This window comes from Trachurus trachurus (genome assembly GCF_905171665.1).
Source record: "Trachurus trachurus genome assembly, chromosome: 17".
NCBI lineage: Eukaryota > Metazoa > Chordata > Actinopteri > Carangiformes > Carangidae > Trachurus > Trachurus trachurus.
This window is the reverse complement of record NC_139900.1, coordinates 22263967-22276559: the sequence shown is the minus strand read 5'-3', so window position 1 is coordinate 22276559 and position 12593 is coordinate 22263967. Positions and strand designations below refer to the sequence as shown.

The following is a 12593-nucleotide window of genomic DNA, read 5'->3' as shown; positions in this document are numbered from 1 at the left end:
AGAGCACCCGCCCCATGTGTTGAAGCTGTCCTGTCCATTAAAGGCAAAAAAAGCCCCTAAGAATATACTTTTTTTTTTAAATGCATTAATTGGCAAAATTTTGATTTTACATCTAGGGCACATTAAAATCGACAAAGGCACCAGTGGATATGTTCTGACTGCTCAGGTGTTTCCCATAGTTTTCACATTTGACCATTTCCAGTGGTCTCCTGGTCAAAAGTGCGGATTCTGTTTTTGATGTGGCTTAATTTGGCTTTCAGATAGTCACAGCGTTCCTTTTTCTCCAAGAAGCCAGGGTCCTGTAAAAACACAGGCAGATTAGTGTCTCTTTTACCAAATACAGCAACCATCCCCTCACCCCCGCTGCTCACTGTTGTCTGGCCTGATTCATTCTGTGATGATGTTGCGTTAAATGAGAATTTCCAGAGTTATTCACATTTCATGATGGAAACAGTATCATTTGCATCAGTTGACTAATTTTTAAAAAGCATGAACTGGGTGTTTACGCAACAGTAGCACTTTTAATACATCTGTGAAATAACCATTAGATTTTTCAGTGGTTTTAGATGGAGCAGAAACCGAAAGAGGACTGTGCCCTCTGTTTTTCACAAACACTATTACTTACGCTCTTTTTGTCCTCGTACTTCTTCGAAATGCTGTGGATCCTGAGCCGATCCTGAGAGAAAAACATACAGAATGATTGAAAACACACCTGTACCTGCATCATACCTGTATTATACACAAACAAAATTTTTTATCAGAAATAAATTGTCTGGGAAATTTGAAGACTCAGTTTCAGACTTTGGTCTCAGATTAAGCATGGTACATGAAATGTATTTAAGGTTAAACAAAGTTCCACACTCATCCATCTCACCTGCTGACTTTTTCCCTCTCTAATGAGTCGTGCCATCATGGCATCCAGCTCTCTGAACTTATTCAGGGTGGAGCTGATGTCTTGGTGAAGGTCTTTGTATTCCTGATACTGGTCGTTGAAAACAGCTTTGTACTTTTCCCGTTCTTCCACACTGCTGATCTCTGGATACTTCCTACAGTGGCAACACAGTGAAAACAAAGTGACTCTTCGTTTCTTTATCTCCGTCATGTATAATTACACAAGCTACAGTGTATGCATTGTATACACTGTGACAAAAACATTTCCTGAACATGCATGATTAAAACGTTCACTCACTTGATGTAGTCTGGGACGATGTGTACTGCAGGGATGTGTTTGGATGCTGTGTCTCTCTTCACGCTGACTGAGTTCTCAGGGACGTGTGCATGTGGACTGTTGTAATCTTTACCCCATGACCGGTCTGTTTCATCCTTGAATGATATGCGTTTTTTTGGTCGGTGGGTGAGCGGGATGGACTGGTGGAACTCCCCCTGTGGCTAAAAGTCAGAGAGAAAAAAAAAGTTATATTCAGAAACTACAAACCAACACATGGATGATGGGTCAGTATGATCATTATAAGAAGCTAATTGCCAAGTGTCAGAGAAATAAAAAAAAATAAAAAAGACTTGAAACCCTCTGAAGTCGTCTCCTTGGCTCCAAGATGAAATTATTAAGTTCATTTGTGGCCTCTCACCCTTTCCTATTTGACATTAAATATATTAGCTGAAGTGTGCTGTCTGTGATGCCTGATAACATGGACTCTATTTGCAGGCAGTAACAAGCTTGGAAGCTGCTGAGATGAACAAGGCGGAAGACAGAGGGAAACAACAACAACACTGTGTTGGTTTTATGAGCTAAGTTCAGTAAACTAAAAATAATAAAATAAAGCAAAAACATATATCATTCTCAGCATTTGTGCAAATATTTTTATCACACTTGTAGACACAGCTGTCTGCAAGCAGCTGGCACAACAATAACATCTCGCCTAATGCTTTAAAATAGTGTAATGGATGTGCACTAGATTACTTATTTGGCATGGTGTGCTAATTAAATTTGATCTGATGCCAGTGGCCAGAGCCATATGGTCCACTTTGTTTCCTATTTGTTCTGAGCTGAGCTGGTTCTATAAGGATAGTCATGTTACAGACTCCCCATAGATCCATAGAGAGCAGTGACAGAGCTCTTACAGATGCAACGTCCTCATAATTCAGTATCTATACAACGCAAGCACAGCTTTTTTTTTTTTTTTTTTTTTTTTTTACCTTTGTGCTATTTAGAATGATCATAACAGCTCTATTGAGAATGCACCACACATGATAGAGGTGTAGCCTACTTCTTAGATATCTGCATGTGTTGAATTTTTTATAGAGATGACGACATGGTCAGTGGTGGCATGAAAAACGCCAGGTTGCAGCTATGGGATGAATCCTGGCAGCCGTGGCATCAACCAGCAGAAAAGGCTGACATATCAATACTGACAGCCAGAATGCTCGCTGCAGATTGTCTTGACTGACTTTAAATTTCATTGGATTTGTGTCTGCCACTGTTGTTTTAGGGCTGTTGCTGGCACATTTGCAATCAATAATGGTAGCACCCCCACACTGTTGCCTACAATAAATTAGGCGATTGATGTTATACAAATACTTAAAATACCACCCCACCCCATCCCCCTCCCAAAATGATTACAAACACAAGGCACATCCAAATCCAAACGCAACAAAGACAGAAAGAGAGCCACACAAAAAAGGGAATAAAGCATGGGCTGAGTATTTACAGGAGCTGTCACAGTGAACTCTTTAAAGGGGAACCGTTTTCTCTAGGCCTCATTCGGTGAAGTAACCCACACCTCTTCAAAAAGGAGAAACTCTCATATCAGCTTTATTTCCCTCCCACTTTGAATTTAGAAATCATGGGCTTGTCCTTCATCTAAAATTTGCCTTGCATGCGTTTATGAACTGCACCTTGTTCTCAAAGTACTCCCTCTCCCTCCGTGTGGCCTCATGCCTCCACATCTTCAGACACACCAGGAAGCTTCCTAGATACATGGTCATGTTGATGAAGATGAAAGCTGTTCCCGCCATCTGGCCTCCATCAACCCGACACAGGTTAGCCATGATGGGGTTAATGCCTATTGTCGTGTAGCACAGCCCCCCGCGGTTCAAGTCATTCAGATATACGATCCCTGCTGCCATGAGGAGGAGGAACAGTGCCACGTTAATGAAGGCCTCCGTCAGAGGCCACCAGGGGGAGTCGAGGAGGATGGTGCGATAATACATTGTCATTCCCATCACCAAGAGGCAGAGGGTAATGATCCAGGAGACTCCAGCCACAGCCAGAATGAAAGGAGTCATGGGGCCTCTGTAGGTGTATCCGGACACACCAAGCCCATTGTTATATGCCCCGTTATAGAGTCCGTAGCTGTTGGACCACTCACTGTCTTTCTGGATGTAGGCAATGACACAAGCGAAGATCATGCCCCCAAACAGGAGCTCCAGTCCAGCGAGAAGTCTGAGCAACCCTGGCCAGGATTTCAAATACGAGTACTTCTGGTTATAGACCTGCAGCTTCTCAGCGTAGTACTCCGCAGGGTGGATGCTGGAGAGTAAAGACTCCTCTCTGGGGCCTGGATGGAAAAACTCATCAATGGGGCTCTCCCTTAACAAAGGCTTATGGGAGCTGTGTGTGGAGTTGCTCAGTGATTCTCCCCAGTTCTTGCGCTCGATCAGGGGACTCACAGGAGGGCTCACCCTGGTCCCATTGGGAAGGATCTGGATCCCAGTGTTTCTGGGTTCAGAGCTGTTAAAGCTGTCACTACTTTCCCTTGTCCATTTATGGATTATGCCCCCCCATGACTGAGGGATGAGAGATTTCAGTCTGTCTTTCATGCTCCCTTTTTTTTCATCATCCTCCCTCTCTGTGTACGGTGGAGTGCTGGATGTGCGGCCCGTGGAGTTGTCATCATCATCATGCGTGAGATTACGTGGTGTGGGTGTGTGAGTAACCCACACAGGCACTGGTGGATCACTAATGGAGTTCCTCTTGCTGGAGGAGGACCCAACCACACTGTCACACTCTTGTCTCTTGAATTTCCTGCTCCAGCTTTTCATGTTGAGCGCTGATCTTAGTAAATCATTGAGAAAGAAGTAATCACAGAATCCTTACGAAACATGGAATGGGAGCAACTGCAGAGGAAAAAGATAAATTATTAGTTTTGAATAATAAGCATGCATGGATATATAAGCATTAGTATACTCTCTGAAATTTATAATTTACATATCTGAACTTCAGATGTTTTGTTTTTCTTTTTACAAATCTTTTTCATATCATTCAAACTAATATAACTATAAGAGTCAGATTCTTAAAACTCAATATTACCTTCCATTACTTTCTTGGTTGACAAGTGATTGATTTTACCTTCCCCTCTAAGATAAAAGATAAATAAAGACTCAGCCTTTCTAAACTTAAAGGGCCAGGTTGGTGTGTGCAGGTTGCACTTGTGTATTGACCTTTGTCAATTTACCACTTATTGTTATTCATTCCACTTGGATTTTCTTTCATTTCATTTCATTTATTGGATCTCCATTAGCACCAGCACATTAGCATAACTATTCTTCCTGGAGTCCAAACATTAAGTCAAAATTGTCATGTACTTTCATTAATGAAAGTTATGAAAACAGTTAGCCAACACTTAGCTGGCATGAACCGTTTTTGTTGTTGTCCCAGTGAGGACAGCAGAAACAAACTGGCACAAACCGCAATGACGTACAGTGAGTTGATAAGGTAAAATAGTTTAACAAACTGATACCTATTTACAGTCCAGCAGATACGGAATAAAATTTAACTACAGTTGTGTTTGCATCCAATTAATGTATCTTATTTCAGTTTTCAATAGTCGCCACTACAAGAAGCTCTTTCACATACTTGTAGACGTTGTATTCAATGCTGAAATAACAATATTGTAAATACTTTTAATCATTACAATGGACTGCACAACTCAAACAAGTTGTAAGACTCTCCTCAAAGATATTCATATTGAATGGAAATAAAGGGGAAATTATTGCTTTAAAACACACCCGAACAGTTTGTAACACTTCCATGTGAAGCCTGGAGTGCAATTTGAGGCACACAGACCAAAACAATGCCAAACCACAGGAGTGATCCTTTAAACACTCACTTGTTCTCACTGGTGAAGCAGCACCAGAAATATGACAGTGCCTCTGCCACAGCAAAACAAGTCAGAGAGGGACCACAACACGACCACAGTGCAAAGTCAAACTCAGATAATAACAGAGGAGTTTAAGCTGAGCCGTGACTCACTGGAAGCTGCTGCACAAGCTCCAGATACACAGCAACAGTCACTGTCACAGCAAATCAAAGTGGAAACACGTCAACGGCAGAAAGCATAAAGTGACATTAAGAAAACCTTCAAATCTCAAACTCAAGCTCACCTCTTTGACCCCGGCTTTCTCAGGTGGATGTCAGTTTGATGTTGGACTTTGAGTGGCTGTGTTTAAGGAAACAGGAACTGATACCTACTGTAAAATGGCCGCTGTGTTCACCAGGCCCACTCAGCTTAAACTCTCCAGTCTCTCTCAGGTGACTCACTCCCTTGGTGCTGGGCGTTCAGTTCCACACACGTAGGGCAATTGGCCAGTGTGTGTGTGTGTTTGTGCAGAGAGGGGGGGGGGAGTTAGAGCTTAAATATTAAACCTGAACCGCCCCTGTGCTGGTGCTGACTGGCACCACTAGGTTAATCTGTGGGGGAGAGAAAGAGAGAGAGGTGAGACTGTTGACATTCATACAGAAGAGAGGAGGTGGTGACCTGAAATTATGCACAATGACTGCTTTAAAGGAGCCGTGTAGATAGTTTAGACTTCAAATCAATGGGACTTTATTGATATAAAATAGGTAAAATAAATAAAAGAGCATAAGTCAACACTTCAGAGACTCTACATATACACACCAGCCATGTCTTGTAGTACTTTAAGGATTAAGGATTAGACTATCAAAAACATCTAGAAGGCAACAAAGCTTGTGTGTGATATCAGCTCTACATGATCAATTACATCTCATATCTACGATCTGTGAAATAGTGCTTTATCATCACGTCATTTATGAATTATTCATTCTCACCTCAGCTGTGTCATATTGTTCCACATAGGGAGCTCAAGTGTTTGGCACTAGAGGGCAGCAAGCTCCTGTGCTTCTCACTGACAGCTCATGGCCACCTCTCTCTCTCTTTCCCTGCTTACTGTACATTTTCATTTGTGCATTGTTTTCTTTCCTGTCCTTATGTGAACCTCAATTAAAACATGTGCGCTGCTATCTTTTGCCCGTGTTTCTTCATTTATGTGAAAACAGAAGCTGAATCAGTGAGACACATTCTGACATTGAGGTGTTATAAAGTTTCCAGGGAGCAAACCCAGTCTCTTACTGCAGCACTTCCCCTTCAGCGATGACACCAGGAGCTGCTCCTGCTGTATAATATGACGTTACTCTGTGGCAGTGATGCTTCCAGAGCGCTGCTGATTTTCATGTAGAGAAGAGCTCAGGGCAAGGACAACTGTAGTGCCCCACCACCACCACCACCATCACCCCCACCCTTGTCTTTCCACTCCCACACAAACACAAACACAAACACACACACACACACACACACACACACACACACACACACACACACACACACACACACACACACACACACACACACACACACACAGCACACTCTGCAGTACTCACAGCCAATACAGTAAACACATAATGCAACCCACTCTCTCAAGTGAGTGGTGAGTCCCACGAGTGGCCGTGGCCTGGGGCTACCTCATCTGGTGCTGCCGTGCATGTCCCCTACTGCTGGCACAGGTGCCTGCTCAGCTGCACATAAATAATATGACGGAACAATGCTAAAGTCATGAGGAGTGATACAGTATATGCAGCATATATAAAAGAAAATCCCAATCCTGCATGCACAATATTTGTATGAGAATCACCATGGGTCTCAGTGCTCTTTTTGAAATAAGTTACAAAGCTTTTGCAGTGTTTTGCTTTTTGATAAGACTGTATGTTGTGTTGTGGCAAGAAATAAATACCTTTCAAAGGTGACCCCCTCATATGAATCAATAGACTGAACTTGAGTGTCTCATTAAATGGTTGCTGAGTGACATCACTCTTCAGCACAAATATCAGTGGCTGTATAGAGAAAGTTAATCTGTATAATCAGTAGATCTGAATTTCTAGCGTTGCTTGAAATTATACTGTCAAGTAGAGGACACATGCATACGTCATGTGTGTGTGCACATACACACTATAGCTTCATGCTTGACGTCCTGACACATGGCTTTAGGGCTCCGTAAAGGGCTTTTTTTTTCTTTATTCCTCTGCGGCTAAATGAAGCAGGGAAACTACGAGAGCCTCCAACAGACAACCTCATTTGTATCAGTTCACTCGGCCTCAGATCTCTCAGGGAGAGAGGAATGGACAGCAGAGGAAGAGACACAGATAGACGCGGAAAGAAAGATAGAAATGATGGATGCTGTAATAAATGACACTCAAAAAAACATTTGATGAAAAGAAAAGGCTTTTCACACCCACTCTCAACCGCTAAAGCACCATGCATTAAAAAAAAAAAAAAAAAAAAAAAGCCAAGATCAATACTTCTATTCTCTCTGATTTCCCAAAGTGTATGCCAAACCATGTTAGCTAAAAGTGATAGGGAGGGCATTAAGCATAATGCAGCTGCTAGCTATTAGCTCCCAGGCTAGACAGGCAGAAAAGTGGGGCCTGTAATAAATTCAATAAATGACTTCCTCTGCCTGCCGCAAGCTGTCCCTGAAGAACCTTTTCACACTAGGGTGGGGGGGTGAGTGGGGACCATCCTCAACGGCCTGCAAGATGATCCCTCCCTCTGTCCTTCCCCAGTCTGAGGGTCATCTTCAGTCCTCATGGCAGCCTGCTTCTTTCTCTTGTCTTTTCTCACCCTGGGCTGATCTTGAGTACCCTCTATGGGAGATCCCTGGTAATTTGATGCCTCTTTTCCTTTCCTGCCGTTCTCCCTTAAACATAAGAATAAGTAAACTGGATGACTGAATATGCTCATTAAGAGACTGACGTTGTTACAGAGGGAATGATGGAGGCTTGCTTGCTCAGCAGATTATTCTGAGTATCTATGGGTGCTTTTTTTTTTTTTTTGTTCTAGCTTGCACATATATACTAGATTTAAATCTATGAGTGCATGTGCAAAATCACAGGCGATAAGGATCAAAACCATATTTCATTTAATGATCCTGCACCCATGGGAGGGATGAACAGCACAAGAGCAGTGCCCTTTGTTTCAACTGCTGCGTGTCTTTGGGGTTGTGTAGCAACAACTGCAGGGTGACTGACTCTGCCACTCTTGCGGGATATCGGTCCGCTGCCAAGTCCCTCCTGGTTTGGCTGTAATTAACCAGGCTGAGCCTTGTTTGTGCTTGTGGACATGAATAGTAGCTTGTTATTTGACCATTAATGGCTGTGTGTGTGTGTGTGTGTGTGTGTGTGTGTGTGTGTGTGTGTGTGTGTGTGTGTGTGTGTGTGTGTGTGAAGCCCATAGTTCACCTTGGAACGGTGCCCCAGCAGCTGTGTGTCCTCTGGAGCAGTGTTTATGTGTACATCAATACATCCTCCTGTAATCATGTTTTAGGACGTCCCTGCCTCACCTCCTTCACAGGAAGAGACGTGGGGTGTCTGCATCTGTCAACATGTGTGCCAACCAACCTTCTCAGAGTCACGATTGACTTTAGGCTGCTGCCATCTTTTTCACTCAGTTGGAAGTTGTGTGGAAAAGCTTCAGACTGGCAGGAGGAGGTAGTGTACAGTATGTTGTTGGTTTAATGGCAAAATAAAACAAAATAAATTATTTCAAATTTCAAAATGTTCAACCAAAATAAGAGAGTGATGATCATAGCTGAAGATAGTCTTTAATGATTTCACCTTGGTGTCTCTCCTTGCTAGGACAAAAGTTCACCTGCAAAATGAAGGAACAGCGAACAGTATACAGAGAATATGTTAAACCCATTTGCCATCCATTAAAAGTTGATTTATTCCAGTGCTACTACGTACATTATGCATCATGTGGCAGTGTACACAGAACAATGATTGGGTTACATTTCTTCACTTTTGGGGTTTTTTCACTCTGTTATTGTTCGGTAGAAGTGCGTTCTGATGCCTGCTCTATGAGAAAAGCCTACTTTTTCTGGATAATAAAAGACTCTGGGATGTGTTTATCACTTTGACTCATCTACCATCATCAGAATAACATCATAAATGTCCCTCACTTCACTACAAAATACTGTGTATTTTTTTATTCTCTAGTGGAGAAAATTGGGTCACTATTAAATATTGGAATGGTGTTTTGGCAGGTCTTTGTCGATGACAGAGTAAGGACTGAAGAGAACGAACCTTTACAACTGGATAAAAAACAGCAGACCCTGATCATACCTCCATCAGCAGAAGATTAAAAAAAAACAAAAAAAAAAAACAAGTGAAACTGATAAAATGCTAGAATTCTAACCCTTTCGTATTCTCTCTAGTATTTCTACTGCATACCTGCAACATGCTGTGCATTGCACCCAGCGACCTTTACCCCTGTGGTTCACCATTTGTCCCGTTTACGTGGCGACATCTACAATGAGGTCATATTTACAGGACACCCACTCTAGCTGTTCACAACCCCCTGAGCCAAAAACAGACTGTCAGTAAATGAGCTATTGGCTCTCGCCTGTCTCTCTTTTTTCAACCTACTCTTTCCTGTTGCCTGATGAAGGATGAAGTCCTTAACACCAGCACCGTTACGTCTCTCTGGGGAAGGCACTCCAGCATCTGTGATCCTCCTTGGTGTAACTGAAGAGTACACCCTGAGTGCAACATGGAACATGACCTGAGGGCTCCCCTGCTTCTTTCTTTCTTTCTTTCCTACTTTCTTTTTTGAACCAATCACAGGCCTTTGCTGCAGGCCATTGGGAAGCCTCTTTGTGTGGAGGTACTGATGTTCTTAGTGACAGACGTGAGGCTGAAGCTCTGATGTAATGAAGAGGTGGAGACCTTAGATACGGACTGGCAGGTGAGGTCATAATCAAGCAGACAGTCTTCCATTAGCCATCCTGACTCGTTGGATGACACTGATTGAAACAGAGACTGTAATGATATGACAGATCCCCTCATACTGAAGGGGTGGAGTGTAGCACTGTACGCGAAGTGGTGAGAGGTGGGGGTAGTAAAGAGTCATGCTTCATCAACTCAAGTTGAAAGGAAAAAAGCTAATATTCATGCTTGATTAAGTTCCACTTGTAGCAAACTCAGTACATTCTTAGCTGAAGTGCTCTCTGGCCGGACCAGAACCTGTGGGAGAGTGGACTCACTCTGTCTCACAGGGTTTGACCTGGCTCGGCCCAAAGCAACTTGGAAATAATTAAGATCCAAGAAATAATAATGATCCTATTTGTCTGTTAGCTTTATGGGCCATAAATGATGATGATTTTTAACACTAACATCCTTTTTGAGACTCAGATTATCTACCATTCAAACTACTTTAGGACAGCATGCTAGCCCGCTAACCCGCTGACTTCCTGATCTGCTTTCATATGTGCTTTTGAAAAAAAGAAGAGAAAAAAAAACACAAAAAAATAATTAAATAATTCTTTACAGATCAGAAATTTACGAGTCATTCGAATCTATGAATCTATGATTCATTGTACCATGCCTTTAAAATTTAATTTCTCCATCATTTCAGTGAATGTGTGTCAGTGTTATTTAGAAACACGCCTTATATTGGTCTGATATGGTGATTTTAAAATAATTGTTCGATATTTTGGAAAATTAACCTATTGTTACTTGTTGAGAATTAGATGAGAAGATTGATACCACTCTTGAATATGTACAGTAAACATGAAGCATCTCTTTGTAGCTTAGTTTGGCCTAAAGACAGAAAAAGGAGGCAACAGCTTCTCTCTTTACATTATGACATTTCTTTAACCTGTACAAAAACTGAAGGGTATATACTGCATTTATACTGCATTACATTACATTTCAGCTTTTGTATAGATTAAACAAGCAAGATATAATGTGTTAACTTTGGACAAAGGCCAGGCAAGTTGTTTCCCTGTTTCCAGTCTGCATGCTAAGATAAGCTAACCAGCTGTGTGCATTAGCTTCATATTTACCTTTCAGATATGACAGTGGTATTGATCTTGGTGTTGTGCAAGTTGATGGATCGATTTACACAGAATAAACTATGAATATAAACATTCGGAAGCCAAGAAAAACAAATCAAATGTTTTACCACTTTAACATGTCATAAAGCAGGACAACTCAAAATGCATTCCCATTTCACAGTACCTCTACAGTATTATATTTACTGCACCTCTACTCTTTCTGCATAACGTCAATGTTTGTAAACTGATCTGATTTAAGTTGTCCTGATTTATGGCACATAGTGTATTGGGTAAAACATATTCTGGCCTCAGCTGCACCATCTGTAAATCGTTCAGTGCCACTGAAAATCACAGTTCTTCTTACTCTTCATCTAACACTCTTTTTTTACTGCTCCCTTCTGGTGCACAATCACAACTCTTACAACAGTTAACGTTCATTAGTTGCAGACTGTTCACCAAAACATTTAGCATATTCGTACACAACACTGTTCGTCTTCTCATGTAACACTCAGCCACAGAGTAAATAGGCACAAGTCCCAAAAATGTCAAACTGTTCCTTTAAACTTGAACGTGAATAATTCACTGTTCTGTAACCATCAAAACTTCTTCCACTTTTATTTGTGTCCTCTGAGGATTCTTTCGTAAATTTTGTAAATTTTCTTCACCTAATATTTTAAACAGGGAATGCATTACAGAATCACATTACTGCAACTCTCTAGGTTCTGCAACTCTAAAAACCCTAGTATTCTACTTAAAAAAGAGAAACTTGTAGTAAAAAAAAAAGAAAAAATAACAGAAGAAAGAAAGGCAACAAACAAACAAAAGTAAATGAATAAAATCAAAATCAAGAAAATCATCAAGCCATTGTAATTTTTGCACAGAACCATGCAAAGGAGCAGGGTTAGTTTCTCAGTTCAACCAGTGATGTGTGCCTGTGTGGCCTTATATACCAGCAGACCTCAAGCCATGCCATTATCTGAAGACCACAGGAAGCTCTAATTAGTGTTGGTGAGAAAGGTAGACTACTACATATTTCATTGTTGTGTGCATGAGTGTGCAGCATTGAGCTAAAAGTGAACTCGTTCTTTGACAAACACACTGACAAATATTCTCTGCCCGTCTCACTTTCACTTACTCTCTCAACATTTTTCGTTTCTCACGGTGTTAGTAGAAAGAGAAGGGGAAAAAAAGAGGTTTTCAAAACATTTAGAGTTGCTGTGTAATGGAGGCAATGTTATGCATTACATTAAGACATTTTCTTTAAATTTTTGGAGAGGAATGTATCTGAAAAAGGAATGCAATGCTGTATTCAGACTGTTAACATCGTAAAAAAGCTCTGAAATTAGTAATTAAATAACCCTCTACTATTTATACATTCAGGCACTGAAAAATCACATGTCAATATGTAACTAAAAAAGATAGTCGCTCTCATTTTTCCCTTGGTAAGAACAAGGAAGCTGAAACCTTGAAGTTGGCAATTGTGTAAATTTTTCCTACCCAGTAGTAATGCC

The 12593-nt window shown here is 41.3% G+C and overlaps 1 protein-coding gene across 3 annotated transcripts; it reads right to left on the bottom strand.

Moving 5' to 3' along the window:
* Window positions 1-3: 3 nt before the first annotated feature.
* LOC311000361 (MARVEL domain-containing protein 2-like) lies at window positions 4-5505 on the bottom strand. 3 transcript variants are annotated; one of them, XM_083991042.1, is made up of 7 exons: window positions 5341-5505; window positions 5067-5250; window positions 2854-4074; window positions 1190-1389; window positions 875-1046; window positions 626-676; window positions 4-299 (listed from the first exon to the last, which is right to left on the bottom strand). In XM_083991042.1, the coding sequence occupies exons 3-7, from the start codon at window positions 3997-3999 to the stop codon at window positions 183-185; spliced, it is 1686 nt and encodes a 561-aa protein (XP_083847168.1). In that variant the 5' UTR covers window positions 4000-4074; window positions 5067-5250; window positions 5341-5505; the 3' UTR covers window positions 4-182. The 3 variants fall into 3 exon arrangements, with proteins under 3 accessions (XP_083847168.1, XP_083847167.1, XP_083847169.1); XM_083991041.1 differs by lacking the exon at window positions 5067-5250; XM_083991043.1 differs by lacking the exon at window positions 5067-5250 and having other exon boundaries at window positions 5429-5455.
* Between the last annotated feature and the right edge of the window lie 7088 nt (window positions 5506-12593).

Excerpts from the sequence above, each read along its gene's own strand:
- LOC311000361 (XM_083991042.1), bottom strand. The coding sequence starts at position 3,999 with ATGAAAAGCTGGAGCAGGAAATTCAAGAGACAAGAGTGTGACAGTGTG. Across the intron at positions 1,390-2,853 it reads GGGAGTACTTTGAGAACAAG|CCACAGGGGGAGTTCCACCA; the intron begins GTGCAGTTCATA and ends TCTGACTTTTAG. Across the intron at positions 300-625 it reads AGTACGAGGACAAAAAGAGC|GACCCTGGCTTCTTGGAGAA; the intron begins GTAAGTAATAGT and ends GTGTTTTTACAG.